At 41.2% G+C, this 24,187-nt stretch overlaps 1 protein-coding gene across 1 annotated transcript in view; it reads left to right on the top strand.

The window, feature by feature from the left end:
* Nucleotides 1-24,187, top strand: part of MYRFL (myelin regulatory factor like) — a 115,257-nt gene that overhangs the window by 16,911 nt on the left and 74,159 nt on the right. The window contains 1 exon segment of the mRNA XM_053661440.1: nucleotides 23,827-24,024. Within this exon segment, the coding sequence (XP_053517415.1) occupies nucleotides 23,827-24,024 (198 nt within the window).

Raw genomic sequence — 24,187 nt, forward strand, 5'->3', positions numbered from 1 at the left:
CCACTTGTGGCTGTTCCTCTTCCCCTTCTGGTACCCCTATAATTTGGATGTTGAAACTTTTAAGGATGTCCTGGAGGTTCCTAAGCCTCTCCTCATTTTTTTGAATTCTTGTTTCTTCATTCTGTTCTGGTTGAAGGTTTCTTTCTTCCTTCTGGTTCACTTTATTGACTTGAGTCCCAGTTTCCTTCCCATGACTATTGATTTCCTGTGCATTTTCCTTCATTTCACTTAGTGTACCCTTCATTTGTTCATCTAATTTGTGACTAAAATTAACCAGTTCTGTGAGCATCCTGATCACCAGTGTTTTGAACTGTGCATCTGACAGGTTGGCTATCTCTTGGTTGCTTAGAAGTATTGGCTCTGGGGCTTTGAGCTGTTTTTCTGCTTGAGCCATAATGTTTTGGTCTGTTCGCACCTATTATGTATGAGGGGCAGAGCCTTAGGTGTTCACCAGGGCGGGGCAACCCAAGTCGCTGGGTTGTGACGCTATATATGGGGCTGGGGTCAGAGAGGAAAAAAAATGGCACTTTGCTCTGCTCTCTGTTGCACCTCAGTCCCTTCCGCCATTCCCCCAAGCAAACTGGGCCCTTCTGGTGCTGATTCCCATGTGGGTGGGCTTGTGTGCATTCTAGGACCCTGTGGGTTTCTCCAATAAACTTTCCTGCGAGGGTGGGAGTCTCTCCCTGTGCCTCAACCCACACAAGTGTTTTCAATCAGTATTTTGAGGCTTTATTTCCTGGCTCTAGGACCCTGGGTTGCGCGATCTGTCTCCCCAGTTATCTGCGCAGGAATGTGGGACCGCTGCCCCGTCAGTCAACCACCTCAGGCACCGTGCCCGCTTCTCAGTCGCCACCTTGCTGGGTCTGCCTGTTGTCACCCCACACCCAGGGTCTGCCAGCTGTGGTCCAGGTGCCCAGGGTCTGCCCGGTGCCACCTTGCACGCCTGGGGTGCCTTGCGTGCCTGGTGTCACCATTTCCTGTGCCACGACCCCTCTCCGCTCAGCTGCCCAACTGCACCCCACCTACAGGTCCGGATGAATGTGTCTATTTTAACTACTCGGTTGTCAGAATTCCATACAGTTCAATTTTCTTTCAGTTTTGGTTGTTACTCTGTTTCTGAATTGTTGTCCTTATTTTGGTTGTTCGAGGAGGCACAGTGTGTCTATCTACACCTCCATCTTGGCAGGAAGTTCTAGACTTTCTAATAGACCAAACCAGAACAATAATTCTTCAAAATCTTGGACATAAAATCAGTAAGAGGTCTTGATGTGTTCTTATACCATTTAAAATTTTTGGTCTGCTTCTGTTTCCCAAATTTATCTTCTATGGTTAATAACCATTTGTGTGTTCTCTTCCAGTATTTTATTCCCCCTATATTTATTAACATTAGTGCATGTTACTGAGGAGAAAATAGACTGAATGTGCTGAGAGAGGAGGAGAGCCCTTGAGCCCAGGAGGGTGGCTCTGATGTGATTGATTTAAACCAGTTATAATCTCAATTTCCTCCTCTCTTTCCCTTATAATTCAGCAGCTGTAACTCTTCTTTGCAACCCCTTCTAACATCCTTTTTCATAAAGTAAATTCTTATATTTGCTGAAGTACTTAACAATATAATAGTAATTTGATGTGTCTTTTACGTTTTTATGAGGAATGTTAATTGTTTTTATTAGTTTTTAAGTGGTTTTCCCAAACCTTCTTTCCTTCATTATTTTGCATAATTTTGCAGAAAGTGGGGTTGTTCATTAACATGTGTTACAGTAGAAAACACGTGAGTCCCCACAGTAACAACTGTGTTACTGAAACTTGAGCAGTTACTTAAGTTTGCTAAGACTGTTTGCTCTTCTAAAAAATGGAGATATTATCCCCTCAATTCTTATCTGAGAGAATAAAATTATTGTGAGAAGTAAGTGAGAAAGTGACTGTAAAATTTTTAGTGCAGTAGCTGTATATAAAAAGTGCTCAACAAATTTACCAAGTATTATTATTACTATGATTACTCTCCATCGGCCATCACTCAGGCAGCTTGACCGATCCTTTCACACTCTGTTGTCTCTCCTTTGGACACCTGACTATTTGTCTTCATTCCTCTTAAGCTATGAGACCCATGTCGTCAAGGTTGGACCTGTGCATAGGGGAATAGGGGCCTCAACATCCTAGCTCTGTACTCACTGGTTTTTATTATTATAACTCTACATTAGTTTTTTTCTTTCCCATTACTTCCTCATGATAATGAAATTGAAAGACCTATATGTTTATCACCTATTCACAGAAAAGCCAAGTTTCTCTCATATTTGCATAATTTTAAAAAGCCTATGTAAAGCTGAATGCTTAACCTACCAAATTTCATCTTGTCAGCCCACCATCCACCTAGTCAGCCCTGATGAGACGTGACTCTTTCATACTGTAGTGCACCGTGCCCCTCCCTTCAGGCCACTGGCAAAACTTGGCTGGTTTGCTTTCTCTATACTTTTCCAAATCACAAATAATATTATTGAGAAGGATGAGAGCAGAGTCATTTTATCCTGAATTTTAGGATTTTCTCCAGGTTAACATTCTGGGGTGTGGTCATTCTCCCAGGTGTAAGTTTACCTAATTCTAATGTAATTTTCTCCACCTTTCTCCATCTTAGCTGCAAACACAGCCCCTCTCTGGACTTCCTGCCCCCCAAATAGGATTGGAAACCCTCTTGACTTATCATGTTGGAACTGCCAGTTTCCTTCCTGTGCCCCTCCCTCGCCTTGAGGGTAAGATTGAGTGTTGCTCACTGCTGTCTACCCTTTGCCTAGCCCACACACTTCACTGGCTACTTATCAAATGTCGAATGAATGAATGAACAATGTTGCTGAGTGTCTAGCTGAAGTGAAGATACACGTTTCCATGGAGAGTGTCCTAATCTGCCAGTCAGGCAGCTGGACAGGAGATGAAGTCCACCCACCCAGTTCTGGGTGGGCACATGCAGGCTCCATGATGTCTTCTGATGTTTGTAGAGCCCAGCAGTCAGGTTTTCAGCAGTCCTGTCTAGAATTCTGCATCTGTGACAGTTATAGAAAACCCACGTGGGTGTTACCATTCTGTTACACAATGTTCTTGAACTATTTATTTACTCAAGTTGATGAAAGGTTAATTTTCATGTTATCTTTTGACTATGGGGCACATGAATTTCAGGTGATTCATATCACTTTAAAGTCTAGAGACAGTCTTTTAATTTAGTCATTAATTCCAACAATGAATCATGTTAACTCTGCTTGAAAGAACTGATTAGATTCTTCCTGGATCAGTGTAGGACAACCTGCACAAGGAAGGCTGGGAGACCCCCAGGGTTCCAGGTCATTAGGTGGCATTTTTCTTGAGGGCAGTGCCCTGCTGCTCACTCCCATCTCCAAGAGCACAAAAACAAGTTTGATGTGACACAAGCTTGAGCAGATGAGCCCCTCCAGCTCCTTCCCAGGCTCCTCACCCAACTCTCTCATATTTCCTATCTCAAGGCACCAGCGTGACCTAGCCACCAAGACAGGAACAAAGAACGGCCTAGATCCCTTTTAATCAATCACAAAGTCAACAAAGTGGGGCTCTCCTCTCAAACACGTACTATGCACATTCAGTGATGTGCTGGTCCATGTTTAACAGCCAACTCTTGGGGGAAATAATTCCCCACTTTGTGGTGTTTGCCAATTTCCCTGGTGTAACTCCTCCTGGTATGGCTAGTGTCAAGCTACTGGCATGAAGACACTAGATGCAGAGCTGGGAAGAGAGGTGCACAAGCCCGTACAAGCGGGCTCCTGCTCACCACTGCACATTCGTTCACTTTCCTGACCCACCTGCACCACACGGGATCAGGCTCACAACTTCCAAGGCTCCAGGACTGGGTCCTGCTGATGGTTCCAGCCTCGTGGGCCTTGTTTCTGGAAGCTTTTCTTGGCATGCTTTTGCTCCTGCTGAGTCATTTAGGTGTCCCATAATGTCCAGTGTACAACTCTGTATTCATATCATATTGCTATGGGTTTTTTTGTGTGTGTGCGTGTCACTGTTTCTCATTGGTTTAGGAGCTGCTTGAGCACAGCAACTGATAGTGATGACAACAGCTAGTATTTACTGAGCTGGCAAGTGTGCTAAACACCTTATGGGCATTATCTCATTTAGTCCTTACAACAATACTGTAAGGTAGATGCTCTTATTACCTTCATTTCATGGATAAGGAAACTGAGACTTGGAGAGGCTAGGTAATCTGCCCACGGTGGCACAGCTGGGAAGTGTCTCCGTCGTGTGGACCCCAGGTCTGACTGCAGAACGAGGGCCCTTACCTGCAGAGGCTCCTCTGGTGTTGTGTCTCCAGCCCTGTGCCCGTCCACTGCAGGTGCCCGTGGACTGTGTGTCGAGAGGTTCAATGAGGGGAAGGTAAAGCTGGCAGTGTTCCTGACCACGCTCTTTGCTCTAGTCTTGCCCAGCTTCACTCCTCACAGCAGCACAATGACCTGTCAAAACTATAAACCCACTCGTGCCACCCCTCAGATGAAAATTTTTCAGTGTCTGGAAATGTTAAGAGAAATTCCTCGCTTTGATGCTTACGAACCTCCATGATCTGCTGTCTTCCAGTTTCTCTAGCTACACATTCTGCCATTCGCAATCATACCCATTTAAATCTTACTACACACCCACCAAACTCAGTATTTATGGACTAACCACTATGTCCCAGGCCTTGTGGTTCTGCTTAGGATCTGCACAAAAAGAGGCAATTTCTACCCTCGAGAAGCTTAGCGTTCAGTATGGAGAGACAGACAGCCCCGCGTGACTGCTGCAGTGGTGGAACTGAATGTGCAGGCAGCTTGCAGGGGGTCTTGAAGGGGCTGCTCGCAGTCTGCCATGCTCCTCACCTGCCCTCCAGCTCCGGCCAGAGCACCCACACGTCGACACAGGGGTCTTGCTGCTGACTATTTAAATCCATTTGCTCACGCTCTTTTTTGTTCCTAGACTTTTTCTATAACACTCTACTTATCCTTAAAATTCCTCTCAAGAGTCACCTGCAGACAATCCTTGGCCCACCGCGGCCAAGCCCATCGGTGCCCATGTCTGCATCCGTGCTAACCCTGAGTGCCCTGAGCTGAGAGCTCGTTTTCTCGTCCCTCTCTCCGACTGGGAGCTCCTCTCTGATTTTATTCCTGGACACATAGTGGATGCTAAGTAAATGTTGAGTAAATGAGTAAAACAATTAGTCGGTTAATGATGGGCAATGTCTCTGGGGAAACATCCTCTTTAGTCATCTAACACTGACCTGGCCGTGACTCTAAATTCCGCCATTAGAGTCTCCCCTCCTCCCTCTCCTCTTCTTCTGCCCCTCCTCCCTCATCTTTGGAACATTTCTGCTCTACTTTCTCACAAACACTAGCGTGTCAGAGGCAAGTGATCTAGATGTTTAAATCCAAAGGCAACCCTGAGGGTGATCATCGCAATTGCTTTTTAGGATATTTTAAAAATCTAGGGCTGTCATAAGAGACAAATGTTGTCAGCTTGCCTGTGGTCGGTGTACTCTGTGTGGCCCTGCTGTGGGACCAAGGGTGTGAGGGTAGATGAAGAAGGAGCGGGGTGGGGGCATCGGGGTGGGAACAGTGTGTGGGGAGGGGGTCTGTCAGATGGAAACAACAAGGTCTTCACACGGGGCTGGTGGGTGTGGATGCACAGGTGGGTGTGGGGGAGGCAGTGGGTAATAAAAGGCTGTGCTCAGCCTACTCGTACCTTTGGAGCAGCACCGTTTCCCCAAAGGCATATGCATGTCCATTAGCGGGTCCTCTGCATGCAGCTTGGATTTGTCAGTGGCACTCCCTGATGGGTTGATTCTCATAACTGTGTGCTATTTTCTCATCTGTCCAAGGCCAGAGTATAGGGAACAGATGCACATGGAATGGCAAATGTAGCCCAGCCCTACTGGAAAGCCCATAGGTGTGTGGCACCACACAGAATTGATTTTCCCATGTGGGACCAGGCCTGCATTATACCTAGGCTGCTTTGTGACTTGCTCTTGCCGAAACTCCCTCACTCTGAGTTGAGGCAGCAAATGCTTACTGTATATCTTTAAAGTAACTTCCTGAAGTCTGTGCTAATTCTCCCAAGGATTGAAGTGTAACCAGTTCTGTTACTCTTATCATTCCCTTGAATTTGCAACATTTTTTCCTTGTTAATCTGTAAGAATTAATCAGTAACATCCCTTCTGTTGCTATCTGTAAAAAGTGATTACCTAAAGCAAACATAAGTATAAATGAATGAAAGCCTTCTTTGATGTATGCTATTAGAAAGCCAATAAAATCTTGTCAAGGCAAGAATTGGCACTATCACCCCTTGAGAGAGTGGCTATGCGGTCCCTTTTTCTCCACGGGATGTGGTAGCCATGTGAATTTGTCTCGTCTCATCCACTACACTGTGGACACTGCAGGCTGGTGTCCACGTCACCAGGGCAGTAGGGCAGATGACCATCCTGCAACTGTCACTGTGCCTGGAAGGGGAGACAGAGAACTGGGGTGAAGAAGGGCTTTGCTTTCTGAGAACCATAAAGGAGCAGTTCTCTGTCCTCCCAGGAGGCCAGGCAGCCTCTCCCTTTGGGAGCAGGACTGTGACAGGTGTGAAGATAAATGTAGGAAAGGGAACTGTCAAGGTTCAAAACAGAGCCTACCCGACAGGCTTGGGTGTTATAAACCACTGTTTAAGACATTTAGAGCAAAGTGATTATTTTTAACAGCATGATCTTTACTTTAACAGCTATTAGAGAGTGGCCGTGTGTGTGTGTAAAGACCTCCTGGAAACAGTGTTCTTTGACACTGCGGATTTATCTTGTTGAATAATGTCCTTTGGGTCCAGAAGTCACAGGTGTGATGTTGGATTCCTAGAAAGAGCCGACTACTGCAGGATCACCTCTTCTTGTTCATTAAGGAGTTTGGACAAGCTGCATGGGGCAGATCCTGTGGACTGTCTCCTATTTCTTTCTACCTGGGGATGGGTATCGGGGGGAGTGGGTGATGTAAAGCAAGTGGCGTATTGGTCAGGTCTTAGCATCTATGGGGCACCTCCAGTTTGTTCCTGGGAAATTGTGTGTGTGTGTGTGTGTGTGTTGCTGGGGAAGGGGGTGCTGCGTGAAGCAGATGGGGCACCAGCAGGGATTTCAGTGGGAAACTAAACAGATCCTTCCCTCCAGCTGCTTCTCTTAGCATTCGGCTTAACCAAAGCCCAGTGAAGTACTAGAAGCAAGATGCTTCCCTGCTGTTGGTGATGAAGGGGGTGGGCAGGCAGGTGATGATGGGGTGGTGGTGGGAGCAGGCTCAGCAGTGATGGCAGGCCTGGTTGCCTTCCCTGCATGTCATTGACTAGCTGTGTGACCCTGGCAAGTCACCTTCCCTGTAAAATGGGGGTGATGTTAGTGCTCACCTCCTAGGGCTGTTATGAGAGTTAATGGGAAAATGCAGGTGAAATGATTATCCTTTTGCTTGGCTCAGAGTAAGAACTCATCTACCTCTGAATGGCCCTCAACACTTGTGATTGTGTTTGACTGATCTCCCTTCTTCTGTTCTTGTCCCCCTATATTCCTTTCCCACAAAGCAACCAGAGTGACCTTTTAAAAATGTCAAGCACACCATGTCACTTTCCAAAGGCTTTCCATGGCTCTGATTGCCCCTCCTACCTACTTCCCTGGGCTCATGTGCTCTGGCTGCACTGGTGCGGTTTGCTTCTCAAACACGCTGGGCACGATCCAGCCCCAGACTCTCGTCCTTGCCATTCCCTCTGCCTGGCATGCTCTGCCCTCTGTATTTCCATGGCTGGCTGCCTCCTGGGCAAAACCCCCCAATGAAAAGAGCTCTTCCTCAATACTCCATTATACTACTTCATTTTATTTTCATCACTGTCCAAAACTACCCTGTGTATTTATTGCTTCTCCTGGTCATGGTTAGTCTTCCAGCACTCACCATTGCCACCTTTCCCTCCTTTAGAATTCCAGGCCCCCAAGGGAGCTTGTTCTTTTTTTATTTCCCACTGCTGTGTCCTCAGAATCTTGTACAGTGCCGAGCACATGGTAGGTGCCTAATAAATGTTGGTTGAATCAATGAAGGAATGAATGAGTCTTGTGCTGCTCATCTCCATCCCATCCATACTTCAAAGTCTAGCTCAGGACTAAACTCCATTACGAGGTCATTTCTGACCATCTCAATTTCCCGCTAAGTTCATGCCTCAGAATGGACTCGGTAACCTCTCTTCTCTTTTCCTACCCTCTTCTTGCTTCCCCTCCTCCTCCTACCTGTCTCTCATACCTGTAAATTTTTCCCATTTTGGAGGTGCTCAAATTTTTTTAAATTTTATTTTAATGACTTTGGATGGGGTAGCAAGTCAAAACCCAAACATAAAATGGGCTCCTGTAACTAGTGCAGCGATCTGCACACAGGACCCTGGGTTACATGAGGGGTTTTGGTGGGGGTAGGGAAGTGAAGTGTGACGTGTTTAAACTGCACCTGGAAACACCCCCCAAAGCTGATAATTGGTGAATATGAGTGAAGGATGTAAGTTTTCTTGTGACCTCTCTTTAGGTTAGTAAATTAAATTAAAATATTAAAAGTTCTTCCCCCCCCAAAGAATCTATAGGGGGGGTCCAACTAGTAGTGCTTAGTTGTCTTTACCTTCATTAGAAACAATAAAAAATTTTAAAAAAAATTTAAAATATATTTTATTAATTATGCATTACAGATGTTCTATTTCCCCCTTCATTCCCCTCCACCCTGCACACCCCCTCCCCCACCATTCCCCCCTTTAGTTTATGACCACATGTTTCAAGTTCTTTAGATTCTATATTTCCCCTACTATTCTTGCCCTCCCCCTATCTATTTTCTACCTACCGTCTATGCTACTTATTTTCTGTACCTTCTCCCCCCTTCTCCTCCTCCCACTCCCCTGTTGCTAACCCTCCATGTGATCTTCATTTCTATGGTTCTGCTCCTGATCTAGCTGTCCTCTTAGTTTGCTTTTGTTTTAGGTGTGGTTCTTAATAACTGTGAGTTTGCTATCCTTTCACTGTTCATCTTTTTTATCTTCTTTTTCTTAGGTAAGTCCCTTTAACATTTCATATAATAAGGGCTTGGTGATGATGAACTTCTTGAATTTGGTCTTATCTGAGAAGCACTTTAGCTGCCCTTCCATTCTAAATGAAAACTTTTCTGGATAGAGCAATCTTGGATGTAGGTCCTTGCCTTTCATGACTTGGAATACTTCTTTCCAGCCCCTTCTTGCCCATAAGGTCTCTTTTGAGAAATTCGCTGACAGTCTGATGGGAACTCCTTTGTAGGTGACTGTCCCCTTATCTCTTGCTGCTTCTAGGATTCTCTCCTTCATTTTAATCTTGGCTAATGTAATGATGATGTGCCTTGGTGTGTTCCTTCTTGGGTCCAACTTCTTTGGGACTCTCTGAGTTTCCTGGATTTCCTTGAAGTCTATTTCCTTTGCCAGATTGGGGAAGTTCTCCTTTATTATTTGTTCAAATAAGTTTTCCACTCATGGCTGTTCCTCTTCCCCTTCTGGTACCCCTATAATTCTGATGTTGGAACGTTTAAAGATGTCCTGAAGGTTCCTAAGCCTCTCCTCATTTTTTTTTTTTTGAATTCTTGTTTCTTCATCCTTTTCTGTTTGGTCATTTTTTTCCTTCTTCTAGTCCACTCCTTTGATTTGAGTCCCAGTTTCCTTTCCATCACTATTGGTTTCCTGTGCATGTCCCTTCATTTCAATTAGTTTAGCCTTCATATGTTCCTCTAATTTGTGACTAAAATCAACCAGTTCTGTGAGGATCCTGATCACCAGTGTTTTGAACTGTGCATCTGAAAGTTTGGCTATTTCTTCATTGCTTAGATTTATCAGCTCTGGGGCTCTGAGTTGTTCTTGAGCCATATTTTGATCTGTTTGTGCCTGTTACGTATGAGGAGAGGCACCTTAAATGTTCACCAGGGCGGGGCCACCCAGGTCAATGATTTGTGATGCTGTATGAGGGCGGGGTCAGAGAGGGACAATGGCGGTTCCCTCTGCTGCTTCCTGCCGCTGGGGCCTGTGCAGTCCGTCTCAGTGCTAGCTCCTTCACCGGTTAATCTACGCACAAATGTGTGACCGTGATCAGCCCTCAGTGGGTCCGCCTGCTTCTCCACACCTGGGATCCACCCACGGCTGCTGGCGCACCTGGGTTGAGCGCCCGTGTGGGTCCAGTGGATCTTTCCTGCTGGACCCCACTCTGCTGCTGGCTCTGCCCCTCTAACCGGTTTGGCTGAAGGGTTTATTGTTGTCAGACTTCCGTGTAGTTCAATTTTCTGTGGTTTGGCTGTGTTTCTGTTGCTAAAACTTTGTTGTTTTTCAACTTAGTTGTGTGAGAAGGTGTAGTGCTTCCACCTACGCCTCCATCTTGGTGGAAGTCCCCTGGAAACAATTTTTATTAGATTGTATGGTGACAGCTGTCATATCAGTGTGCATTAAAAAACATCAAAATTGGTGAATTTGGGGGCAGTCATTTTAATATTGAAGATGGAAGGAAATATTTACATTTTCAGTGTATTATGCTTTATTATTTATTAAGAAAGGTAAGAATGTAACTGAAATGCAAAAGATTTGTGCAGTGTATGGAGAAGGTGCTGTGACTGATCAAATGTATCAAAAGTGGTTTGCAAAGTTTCTTGGTTCTAGTCACATCTTAGCCAAAAAACTTTTTGCTGTGGGGCTGGCTGTCTTACGCATTGGAAGGTGTATAGCAGCACCCCTGGCCTCTGCCCACTAGAAGCCAGTAGTGGGAGACAGCTGATATGCTCAAAAGATCCAAATCAATCAAGTTACTGGTGAAAAGGAAAAATGTGTCTTTTATTTTATGGAAAAAATAAATGGACTTTTTGGCCAACCCAACATGAAGTGAAATTTACCAATCTCTTTCTTTATAGTTTTGGTGTTCATGCCATGCTTAAAAAATCCTTCTTTATCTCAAGGTCATAAGAATGGTCATTCATGTTTTCATTCTATGGTTTCTTTTATTTTTGTTGAAATATTTTATCTATCTGGAATTTTGGTGTTGAAGCAGGAAAATGATCCAGGTCTTTTCCCCCCAAATGTCTTACCAATTTTCTACACAACTTTTACTAAATAATCTTTTCTTACTGGTATGAAAGGATATGTTTGTCATGTACTAAATGTACTAAATATGTGTACTAAAAGGTCCTTATATATTCTATATACATGTAATATTTCTTGATACACGCTGAACTTGTATTTCTCTGATGTGTCCATTTGTATGTTTCTTGGTACTCATTTATCCTCATCCCCCTTCTGCAATTATTCTGATGATTTTGGGTATTTACTTTTCCAGAAGAATTTCAGAACACTTTAACTTGGGGATTATTTGACTTCAAGTAACACACAAATCAATTCATATGGCTTATTGGGTATATAAAGAGGTTGTTATGTAATTAAAGTCAAAGTGGAACAACCAGGCATAGTATGGGCTAAAAATCAAGAAGGACCTTGGGTACATGTGGCAGAAATATTTAGATGACCCCTCATGTCCTCTGCCTTAGCTATTACATGACTTAATTCTGACTACCAGCTTTGAAGTCTGTTAGTTCAAATTCTTCGGAGAAATAATTGAATTGGCCACTGGCTAACTAATGGATTGGTTCTCCTGGACTCAGGTGCCTGCAGAGATTATGTGTTAAAATGTAAGGGGAAAGTTCTCAGAAAATGACTATGTGGGTTCGGCAGACATCCTAGATAATATATAGTAAAAGTTTTGCAATATTGACTGTTTTAGCCCAAGAACAATGTAAGTGTTTACAATTGTTCAAATCTCTTATGACTCTCCTAAAAATACATGTTTAGATATTTTATGCTTTTTATTCTTTTGAAAAGGATTATCTGTTTTCATTATATTTATTGAAATGATTGACTGCTTTTTCATATATAAGAAACTAACTAGTTTTTGTATTTAATTTTAACCACCTACTCTATTGACTTTCCTAATTATTTCTAACTGTTGTCCATTGTTCCTCTTGAGTTTGCTAGGTAGAGTCAGGTTATGTGCAAATAAAGATTGTTTTTATCATTTTTAAAGAAGATTTAATTTATTTATTCTTAGAGAGAAGAGAAGGGAGGGAGAGAGAGAGGGAAAGAAACACTGATGGGTTGCCTCTCGGATGTGCCCTGTCCCGACTGAACCCGCAGCCCAGGCCTGTGTCCTGATGGGGAAATGGGACTGGCGACTTTTCCCTTTCCGGGATGATGCCCAACAAACTGAGCCACACCAGTCAGGGCTGTTTTATCTTCTTTGTAATATATTTCTGCATTTACATTTTTAAAAATTCTAACATGTTTTTAGTCAGAGAATGAAACCAGTAAGTTTGGTTTCATTTCTTTTTTAAGCCAAGAGAAAGAACAAAAATATTGTGTTACATTTTGGAAAGTCTAACAAAATGTGAAGCAAGATACTGAACTTCATGTTGAACTTAATGTAAAAAACCTCTCTAACCAGACATCCCTTCATCCATCCTCCCAATAAAAAAGTCTTATGGCTACAATAAGACACAGTCCCTACCCTTAAAGACATTAGATAAGAAACAAATGCAAGGCTAAACAATGATACTAGTGTATAAGGCAAAGCACAGAGGTTAAAGAAAAAGCCTGAACAGGCCTTGGACAGGCAGGGAAGGCTGCTGGAGGAAGGTGACATCTAAAGAGATTTCTGAAGGAAATATTTGAATGGGAAATAAAGGCATTATGCCATTTAGTTGTGTTGAAATTCTTGGGTGCAAGCATATCAATGCTTTTAGCCACTAGCCATTGTGAAATCTTCCTGAATCTCAAACTTTTCACATTGCCTTGCAGCTCAGGGGGCCAGCAGCACTCTGGGAAACCCATCCCAGGCCATGAGTGCACTGGAGAGTTGCAGCAATGATTTCAATGTGGGCGCCTTGTGAGTAAGGAAAGCACTGCTTTCCATTTGATGTTTTAAAAATTATGAAATAATTAAATGGCCTGGGAAGTGTTCCCCTTTCTTCTATTTTCTAGAAAGAGTTTAGGTAGAGTTGGTATTATTCTATAAATCTTTGGCAGATTTCACCAGTGAAGCCAGATAGGCCTAGAGTTATTTTAAGAGAAAGATCCTCCCCTTCCAACACAGAATCTTTAAAAACTGTGTCTATTCAGGTTATCTATGGGTACTTACTTATCAGCTGAGGCGGTTTATGTCTTTCAGTGAATTTGTCCATTTCAACTAAGTTGCTGAATTCACTGGCCTAAAGCTGTTCATTATATTTCCTTGTTATACTTTTAATGTCTGTTCAGTCTATAGTAATGATCCTTTTGACAACAGTAATTTGTGGCCCTGGCTGGGTAGCTCAGTTGGTTAGAACATCATCCTGATATGCCAAGGTTGCAGGTTCAATCTTCAGTCAGAGCACATATGAGAATCAACCAATGATGCATAAACAAGTGGAACAACACATCAAATGTTTCTCTCTCTCCCTCCCTCTTTCTCTAAAATCATTTTTAAAAAACATTAACTTATGTCTTTTTTTCTCGATCAATCCAGCAAGAATTTTATTAGTTTTCTTAAGAACCAGCTTTTGGTTAAATTTATATTCTTAATTATTTTTTTCTTTTTCATTGATTTCTATTCTTATTTTTTTATACTCATGTAGCTAGTCCAAGTGCCTTTTTATTTTTAATTTATATACAATAGAAGTCATTTTTCCCCTTGTTTATAGTTTTGTGAGTTTTGACAAGTTGATGGAGCCATGTACTTACTACCATGATCAACTCACACACTATACTCACCTGAAACAGTTTCCCTTATGGTCAAACCCCACACCCACCCTGTACCCTAGTGACTGCTGATCTGTTTTCTGTCCCCATAGTCTTGCTTTTTAGAATCATCATACAAGCGAAACCATATTGTATTTAACACTTTGAGTGTGGCTACTGTCACTGAGCATAATAAGTGATCAATAAGTCATTTCTTCCTTCTTTTATTTTTTCTGAGAAAGACTCTGTTGAATGGTCATAACACAGATTGTGTATCTGGTCACTCCTTCAAGGACATTTAGATTATTTCCAGCTTTTGGCAATTATGAATAGTTTCTATAAATATTCACACACAGGATTCTGTGTGATCAAGAGTTTTGATTTCTTTAGGGTAATACTTAGAATAAAGACTGCTGAGTCATACTGCAAATGCAAACTTAACTTTACAAAAATTGCCTGATTTTCCGGAGTGGCTATCCATTTTGCATTAATACTAGCAATGTGTGAAAAATCCAAATGCTTCTTTTTATCACCAGTTCTTGGTATTGTCAGTTTTTAAAATTTTTATTCTAGCCATTCTAATAGGTTTACAGTGATAGGACATTGTTTTAATTTGTATCTTCCTAATGACTAATGATGTTGAGTATCATTTTAATTGCTTGTTTGTTATTCATATATTTTCTCTGGTGAAGTATCATTTCAAATTTTTTCCCTATTTTTAAAAATTGGGGTTGTTTTCTTATCTTTGAGTTAAGAGAATTCTTTAAATGTTCTGGATATAAGAACTTTGTTGGTCATGTGGTTTGTGAATATTTTTGTCCCAGCTGGTAGCTTATGTTTTCATTCTCTTCATGATATTTTTCCTAGATCAAAAGTTTTAAATTTTGGTGGTGCCCAGTTTATCATCTTTTCCTTATATGGTTTTACTTCATATCTAAGAAATATAAGTATTGCCTAATTCAAATTTTCAAAGATTTTCTACTATTTTTCTTACTAAAGTTGTATATTTAGGTCTATGACCCATTTTGAACTAATTTTGTATAAGGTTTGAGATACAAACTGAGATTTATTTCTTCATCTGTGAATGTCCAATTATTCCAGAATCATTTGTTGAGTAACCTTTCTCTATTGAATTGCCTTTACACTGTTGTAAAAAAAAAAAAATCAATTGATCATGTTTTTAGATCTGTATCTATACCCTCTACTGTTCCACTGATCTACGTGCCTATCATTTTGCCAGTGTCACTATCCTGATGACTGCATTCTTATCATGACGTTCAGTGTCCATCTGGGGGAAACTGACGTCTTAGCAAAACTGGGTTTGCCAATCCACGAACGTGATATATCTCTCCACTTATTTAGGCCTTCTTTGATTACTTTCATTAGTCTCTTATGGATTTCAGCATACAGATCCTGCACATATTTTTGTTTAGATTTATACCTATATATTTTACATTTTTCTTTGAACTATTTAATACTTCCCCCCCCAAAAAAAATTTTAGGTTCCAATTATTCTTGACCAATATATAGAAATAATACTGACTTTTATTTTATTTTTTAATATTTTATTTATTTATTTTTAGAGAGAGAGGAAGGGAAGGAGAAAGAGTGGGAGAGAAACATCAATGTGTGGTTGCCTCTTATGTGTCCCCTACTGGGGACCTGGCCTGCAACCCAGGCATGTGCCCTGACTGGGAATTGAACTGGCAACCCTTTGCTTCACAGGCCCATGCTCAATCCACTGAGCTACACCAGCCAGGGCCAGAAATAATACTGACTTTTACATAGTGGGCTTGGGTCCTATAGTCTTACTGAAGCCACTTATTAACCTTAAGTCCTTTTTTGTAGATTTTTCAGACATTTCCCATGTTGACACTCATGTCATCTGCAAGGTGGAACATTTGTATATCTTTCTTTCCAAACTGCGTATCTTTTTTTTTTTTTTTGCTTGTCTTATTGAACTGGGTAGGACTTTGGGTATAACGGTGAATAGAGAAATCGTTTGAGCAGACACCCTTGCCTTGTCCTTCGTATTAGAAAGCAATCATTCAGTTTTTTTAATCATTAGCTATGATGTTAGCTCTAAGTTTCTTGTTATGCCCTATTTTAGCATAAAGAATTCTCTTCTAATCCTAGTTTGCTGAGAATTGTTATCATGAATGGATGTTGAATTTTGTCAGATGTTATTTCTGTATATTTTATAACCATATAGGTTTTTCTCCTGTCTGTTAATATGGTGGATTACTTTGCTTAATTTTTGGATACTGAACCAGACTTGTGTTCCTAGGACAAGCCTCAGTTAGTTGTGATGTGTTATCTTTTTATGTATTGCTGGATTCAATTTGCTAAAATTATGTTGAAGATTTTATATCTATGTTCATGAGAACATTAGTTTGCAGTTTTTTCTTTATTTTTCTTTTTTTATTGTTCAATTACAGTTGTCCCCATTTCCCCCCATGCCCTACCCACCCTCACCTCCCACATTCAATCCTCTTCCCCAACCATTGTTTTTGTCCATGGGTCCTTCATACATGTTCCTTGATGACCCCTCCCCCTCTTTGCCCCGTTATACCCCTCCCACCTCCCCTCTGGTTACTGTCAGTTTGTTCTTTATTTCAACATCCCTGGTTCTTTTTTGCAAATTACATGACATTTGCTTTTTACTGCTTGGCTTATTTCACTTAGCATAATGCTCTCCAGTTCCATCCATGCTGTTGCAAAGGGTAGGAGCTCCTTCTTTCTTTCTACTGTGTAGTATTCCATTGTGCAAATGTACCACAGTTTTTTGACCCACTCATTGTCCTGCTATGAACATTGGGGTGCATAGGTTCTTTTGGATTGGTGTTTCAGGGTTCTTAGGGTATAACCCCAGTGGTGAAATTGCCAGGTCAAAAGGCAGTTCTCTTTTTAGTTTTCTGAGAAAATTCCATATGGCTTTCCATAATGGTGAAGTTTTTTTTCTTATATGACATTTTTCTTGCTTTAGGATCAGTGTAAATATAGGCTCTTAAAACTAGTTGTGATGTGTTCCTGCCATTTAAATTCCCTGGGTAAGATTGGTGTAGCATTGGATCTATTTCTTACTTAAATATTCGATAGAATTAATCAGTGTAATAATCTGTGCCTGTAGTTGGCTTTGTTGAAAAATCTTAACTACAGTTAAATTTGTTCAATACGTTCATGTTATCGCTTTCTCTTTAACTGAGTTTGGTTGGTTGCTTGCTTGTTCCCACTTTCCCATCTCCGTCCCATCCCAGGAACCAGTCCACTTCAAATTAATGGGCATAGAGTTGTTCATGGTATTTCTTATTAGTCTTTTGTAGACTCTGAGGAGTCTGCAGTCATATTCCCTCTTCTGTTTCTCAAATAGGCAATTTGTTTCTTTTCTCTTTTTTTGATTATCCCCATTAGCTATTATCAATTTTATTGATCTTTTCAAAGAAGCAGCTTTTGGCTTCTGGTTTTCATCATTTTGCTTGTTTTCAATTTCACAGATTTTTAGTTTTATTCTTATTTTCTGCTGTTTGCTCGGGGTTTAATTTTCTCTTCTCTTTCTAGTTTCTTAAGGTGGAAGCTCGATTTGAGTTCTTGATTTGAGACGATTCTTTTTTCCTAACTTAAATATAAAGTGCTATATAGTTCCATGTATGTAGGTATGTATGTATGTATGGTTTTTGCTGCCTCCCTTGTTTGTGATGTGGTGTATTTTAATTTTCTTTCAGCTCCGAGATTTTCTAGTTTTCCTTAAGAGTCTCGTTGGTTTCTGGGTTGCTGAAATTTTATGGTTTAATTTTCAAATATTTGGGAATTTTATATATATATTGCTGACTTCTAGTTTAGTTCCATAAGAACAGGCTTTGTATGATTCTAATTCTTTTAAATTTGTTATTGTTTACCTTCTGACCCAGGATATGATCCATCTTGATGAATGTTCCATGTGCATTTGAAAAAATGTGTGTTCAGCTATTGGGTAGAGTGTTTCATAAATGCTAATTAAATCAATTTAGTTGATATTATTGTCCAGGTCTTCTATGTCCTTGCTGACTTTCGTCTACTTCTTTTATTTATCACTGTGGGAGGAATGATAAGCCCATTAAGAATGATTGTGGATTTAGACATTTTGGTTCTAAGTTCTTTTTTTCCCCCCAGCACTTAATTTTGGCCTATTGTTTTCTGACCTCTATGGTTTCTGACAAGAAACTGTTATTTGAATTATTGTTCCCTGGTATGTAGTGTTTCATTTTTCTCCAGCTGCAAATTTTTTTCTTTCTCTTTAGTTTCTAGCAGTTTTTTCATTATGATATGAGTGGGTGTGGGCATGGTTTTCTCAGAGATTATATTGACTGGGATTTACTCTCCTTTTTGAATCTGTAAATCTATGTTTTGCACAACATCTGGGAAGTTTTCAGCTATTATTTTTTCATAGTGATTTTTCTGTACCAATATCTTTTTCCCCCTCTTCTTAGGACTCCAATGATACAAATGTAGACTTTCGATACTGTGCGCAGGTCCCTGAATCTCACTGGAGTTTTTAAGTCTTCTTTCTCTCCATTGTTTATATTGGGTAATTTCTATTGATCTGTCTTCAAGTTTATTGACCCTACTGTGTCATTCCCATTCCGATATTAAGCCCCTTGTAAATACCCTGCTTTTCCTCCTCCATGAAAGAGAAAGTAAAACCAGACCCGAATTTCAATAGTAATGAGGAAACTTGTTTGTGGATATTTATGGTACCTGGATCAGTTGATCTTTGCCAACACACATACACACACAAAAAAACAAAACCCATACTTACCAAATGACCATGAGAGGAAAGGAAACTCGTTATACAAGCTAGTTACACACACACACACACACACACACACACACACACACACAACTGGTAAGCTGCCAAATGTTGGGGCCCACATGCACCCTGCTGTTTCGACCCAGGCACTGGTTGCCCCATGCCTGCCCTCACATCCTTCTCACTCTGTCCCAGCAGCAGGTGTGAATTCCTGTGGGGAGGGTGGCCATGGAAATAACCTTACCACTGCTGCCAGAAGTTTTCTTGTCTTTCTTTCCTCCGTGACTTCTCCTTAAGAGAAGGTACAGCTGATTCCACCAGGGCTCTGTTTAATTATCTGAACCACTTTTACAACTAGCAGAAAGAACTTTAGCTGTTTGTGGGGGAGATGAACAAAAGTCTGATTTGAAGTGCTGTTTTTTTTTTTTTTAACCTGGGAATTCTGAAACCTGCCGCATGATCTTAGTCCCCATGATAAGAAACATGGGGACTTAGTCCTTCCTGTAGGACCAGAGATATCTCCCCATAGGCTTCTGACACTGGTTTGTCCAATCAGATTCACTCTCTACTTTTGTGGGTGGGTGGCATGTGTAAGGTAAAAGGGGGAGTTAATATTGTTGAGCACTTACCAAGTGTTGGGCAGTGTTCTATGCACTTTACACATTTCCTTACACATTTAGTTACATTTTGATTTTACACATTTCAGTCTTTTAACAAACTCTGCCAAATAGGCATGCTGTTGTCTATATTTTACAGATGAGCTGCTAAGGTTCAAACAGGTTAAGTAACTCTCCATGGGAAATAAGTGGCAGAGCTGGGATTAAAATGTGTCTAGCTCTAGAATGCATGCCCTTCCTTCTACAGACAGCTTTTAGGTTAATTGATATTTTAAGTGACATTTTAGAGGATTGTAAACCTTAGGGAAATATATTAAACATGTCTAAAGTAATTTGCCAAAAGGTGTAACTCAAGATGGATCTGAGCCATGCATAGTTTACAAAGATTGTCAGAGTTCACGTCTATTAAAAAAAAGTCCTATGTGTCTTGGTGTGGTCCTCTTTGGATCTAACTTGTTTGGGACTCTCTGTGCTTCCTGGACTTGTATGTCTATTTCATGCCAAACTTAAACATAGAGAGAGAAGCTTAAAAGCTGCAAGAGAAAAGCAGAGAGTTACCTACAAGGGAGTTCCTGTGAGACTCTCAGCCAATTTCTCCAAAGAAACTTTGCAGGGAAGAAGGAACTGGAAAGAAGTATTCCAAGTGATGAAAAGCAAGAACCTACAACCTAGATTACTCTACCTAGCAAAGCTATTATTTAGAATGGAAAGGCAAATAAAGTGCTTCCCAGACAAGGTACAACTAAAGGAGTTCATCATCACCAAGCCATTATTATATGAAATGTTAAAGGGACTTACCTAAGAAAAAGAAGATAAAAAATATGAACAGTGAAATGACAGCAAGCTCACAGTTAATAACAACAACACCTAAAACAAAAACAAAAGCAAACAACTAGAAAAGGAACAAAATCACAGAAATGGAGATCACATGGAGGGTTATCAGTGGGGAAAAGGGGGGCAATTGGGGGAAAAGGTACAGGGAATAAGAAACAAAGTAGGTAGGCACAAAATAGTCAGGGGGAGGTTAAGAATAGTATAGGAAATAGAGAAGCCAAAGAACATATGTGTATGACCCATGGACATGAAGTTTTTGGGGAGGGGTTGCTGGAGGGTGAGGGGGGTGATGCAGGAAGGAGAGGGATAAAGGGGAGAAAAAAACTGGGACAGCCATAATAGCATAATCAATAAAATATATGTTTAAAAAAGAAGCAAAACTAGAAGGAACAAAAGAGACTGGGGAATGTTAAGAATAGTACAGGAAATGGAGAAGACGAAGAACTTATGCTCATGACCCGTGGACATGAACTAAGGTGGAGATTGCTAGGGGGAAAGGGGGTATGAGATGGAGTGAAGCAAAGGGGGGAAAAAATGGGACAACTGTAATAGCATAATCAATAAAGTGTACTTCAAGAAAGTCCAATGACCAGAAAACTGGTCATTGTTTGAAAGAAACTGCTCGGGTGCATGCAGTTAGTTAAGTGGGGCTGTAATAAAAATCCGAGAGCGGACACGTGGAGACAGGTCCACGTTTATGGCCGCTGGGTTGTTGACCTGGTTCGGCGATCTTCGCAGCTGTACCACCTATTCAAATACTGCAAGTGTGGAGCATCTCTAAACACCAGGCTCTTTTCACAGGTTAGTTGCATTCTTCCCAGCAGCCCTTGGATGGAGGTTTCCTTGCCCAGGTTCACAGAGTAAATGGCGGAGTGAGGACTCACACCTGAATCTCCTACAGATCCTGACTGCTTCTCCTCTATTATGTGGCCTATGACTTGTTCTTTTTTAAAAAATGTCTGTAACAACTCTTAATCTAAGTGACATAGAAGACTGTGAGGCTGTAAATGCACCAGCAGCCAGTGTGGATCTCATAAGCAGACCACCAAATCTCAAACATATTAGACAATGGAAATATTGGCTCTTTAAAATGGATTCCCCTAAATGCTCTGTGGAAAACTTGTCCCTCAAAATGCTGTGGGAAAAACATAGAAGTTCCATGATCAATAAATAAGCTTATGACCCACTGGCTTTAAATTAATTGATCTCCTTTACTGCAGTACTTTCAGAACCTTTGATGTGCTAACGTGCAACGAGGGAAGGTCCATGTGGTGTCCTTCAACTTTCTTGGCCAGGACACTCTTTTGGGAGGCATGTCCCCATGGCTGAGCGTTGGCACATGCTGCTCAAGCCTTTCCCACATTTCTTTGTGAGTATGGTGTGTTGGGCTGAGACAGTCCTGTTGGCATGTGAAGGCTTTGGACCCTAACACTTTATTTCTTGGCTGGCAGAGTCCAGGGCAGCTGCCTGCTCAGGAGGAGAAGACTGAAGTCCTCTCTGGTCCTGTAGGTTAGCCAGCCAGTTGTAGAGCTCCTCCTGACCTACTAGAGATGAGGTGAGCTGTGGTAATTGGATACGGTGGGAAATATCCAGGTTTGGAGAGCTACTTGGGTGGAAGGAGGCTGGACATTTAGGGAATAGCATAAACCTCTGGTGGATGCATCCCTGGCTCGGTAGCTCTGTTCATTAGAATGTTGTTCTGATACACCAAGGTTGCAGGTTCTATCCCTGGTCAGGGCACATACAAAGAAGCAACCGATGAGTCGAAAAAACACCTCCCTCTAAAAAAAAAAAAAAAGAAATAAGTGGAACAACAAAGTAAGTGATGTTTCTCTCTCTCTATATCCCCCAATCAATAAAATTAAAAAAATTAAAGACAAATAAAAAATTTTAAAAACTCTGGAGGATGCAGTGAAAAAGGAAATGAAGAGAGAGAGTGTGTGTAGAGGAAGGAAGACTCTGGGAACTAGATTAGTGCTTCTCAAAACAAAATCTGTTTCCTTCAAGAACGTGTGAGGGACAACTCTTCACAGTGACTTCATCGGAGGGGGCCTTAGGGATACATTAGGTCCATGAGGAATCAACTCTAGGTTTCACTTAATTTCATTCTAATGGTTGAGCTGAAGCGTCTGACGTTTGGAGGCCTCCTTAGGACTTGGCTTATTGGGGTCGGATGGGAAAATGAGTTAGGAGGCACTGACCAGCTGACTCTTTTTGTCTCCCTATTTTTTAATATAATTTTTGTCTGTTTTCTAGATTGGATGATATTTATTGATGTATCTTCAAGTTTTTCTGTTATGCCACCTAATAATTAATTTTTTTAAATTTTCATATTTAAAACTGTCTTCATTCTAGAATTTTCATTTCATTCTTTTTTATAGTTTTAATATGTTTCCTGAGATTTTGTATTTTTAAAACTTTTTACAAACACCTTTTCTTCTACTTCATTAAGGTAAGTTATAACAGCTGATTAAAAGCTGTTAACCTAGAATTTGGATCATCTCTGAATCAGTGCCCGTTGATGGATCTTTCCTTGGGGCTGGAGTATATTTCCCCATTTCTTTATTGAGTAATTCTCTTTTGGTTGTTGTTGTAACAATGAATTGTATGTTTATGGTAACATTCTTTTAGGAATTGTTTTCTCAGTTTATTCATCAACTTAGAATTGGTAACCAAAAGATGTTTCTTCCTATTGAGTACCTCAGGAATTCTTTACTGTATCCTGGACACTGTGAATGTCTAGATTCTTTAATATTTCTCTGAAGAGTATATATACTTTTGTTTTACCAGGCAATTAGTTTGCTTAGACTCAATCTGTAAACTCTATCTCTCGGGCAGTAGCTCAAATTTCAGTTCAGCCCTATTTACTTTGGTCGGGCTTTGCGCCGTTAGCCCCGCACATGGACAGCTCCAGAGTCAGTTGGACACTTGGGCAGAATTTACCTGTAGAATCTGGGTTTCTTCTCTCTAAATCTCTTTTCCAAGCTTTCCCTTTCACCCTTTCACTTTCAGCAGCTGTGTTTGCCCCAAACTCTGTCCATTAGGCAGGAAAGAACGTAGGTTAATTGGCATTTTAGCTCTTTCTGGTTCTGACTTGAACTGGCACAAAGGCTAAGAGCTGTAAACAGGTGACTCCCATATGCCATTGCCTGCGTCCTAGCTGCAGTGCCCCTTCTGAATCTTCTTGCTTTTGTTTCCTTCTGTTGCTTTAGGGTAGGTTAACACTTTTTTCCAGAGTTTACAGTTTTCACCTCGGGGAGGATCAGGTCTGTAAGAGCTTACTAGTCATATCAGAAGCAGAAGGGCTTTGTGATTCTTTTGCAATTCTTATTTATTTAGTTGTTCTCTGTCTTTAGTATTAAAGGTTTTATGAAAATGTCTGTTTGCTCTTAAGATATTCAGGAGGCAAGCCCTTCTTTTCCAAGGATGAACTTCATTGTAGGGTGATCAGGCAGGAGGCCATTTTCTGGGCCTCCTGCAAAATATAATTTTCCCCTCCTGATGGCATCCAGTTTTTTCTAGGGAACAACCTTCCAATTTCTTACTGTGGAAAATATGCTTGGAAGCCGACAGTCAAGTTGAAGAAAGGTCTCACAGTTCGACGTTTGGACTTTTAATTAATTTTTCAATTTTTAGCCCAGTAGCTCCACAGTCTCCTTGGAGTAATTTCTCTAGAAAGTAAGCTTTCTCAGCTTCTGTTGGGGTCATGGAGGTGCTGGCCCAGCTGTACGGGCTGGGGAAGCTGCTCTAAGGGTCCAGCTGTTCCTTCATCTAACTTCCAATCTGTCCTTTTATTTTCAGCCCCATCTTACACTTGAATTCAGATACTCCTATTAATTCTAATGTCTTGGGCTTTTCTGGGGCTGAACTTGAATTGGATAACTTCCTGTTGGCTCCTACGTCCCCTCCTCCAACCCCAGGAAGTCTTGTGTTTGCTTTTTCCATCCTGCCGATTCGGTCCCCAACCACACCACTGCTGTCTGCACTAGCGGAAATGTGGTCTGGTGTGGTCTCTGCTCACATACTCTGTGTCCTTCTGTGTTTATGCTTCTGTATTCCTTTTCTTTCACTTGGTGGGGAGTTGTAGACGTATGTTCTCTCTTCCCTTATTAACAAGAAGTGAATAAATTATAAAGGACAAATTTGAGAAAACATAATTTTC

The sequence above is a fragment of the Artibeus jamaicensis genome, unplaced genomic scaffold (genome assembly GCF_021234435.1).
Source record: "Artibeus jamaicensis isolate MK-2021 breed Jamaican fruit bat unplaced genomic scaffold, CSHL_Jam_final contig_233, whole genome shotgun sequence".
NCBI classification, from domain to species: Eukaryota; Metazoa; Chordata; class Mammalia; order Chiroptera; family Phyllostomidae; genus Artibeus; species Artibeus jamaicensis.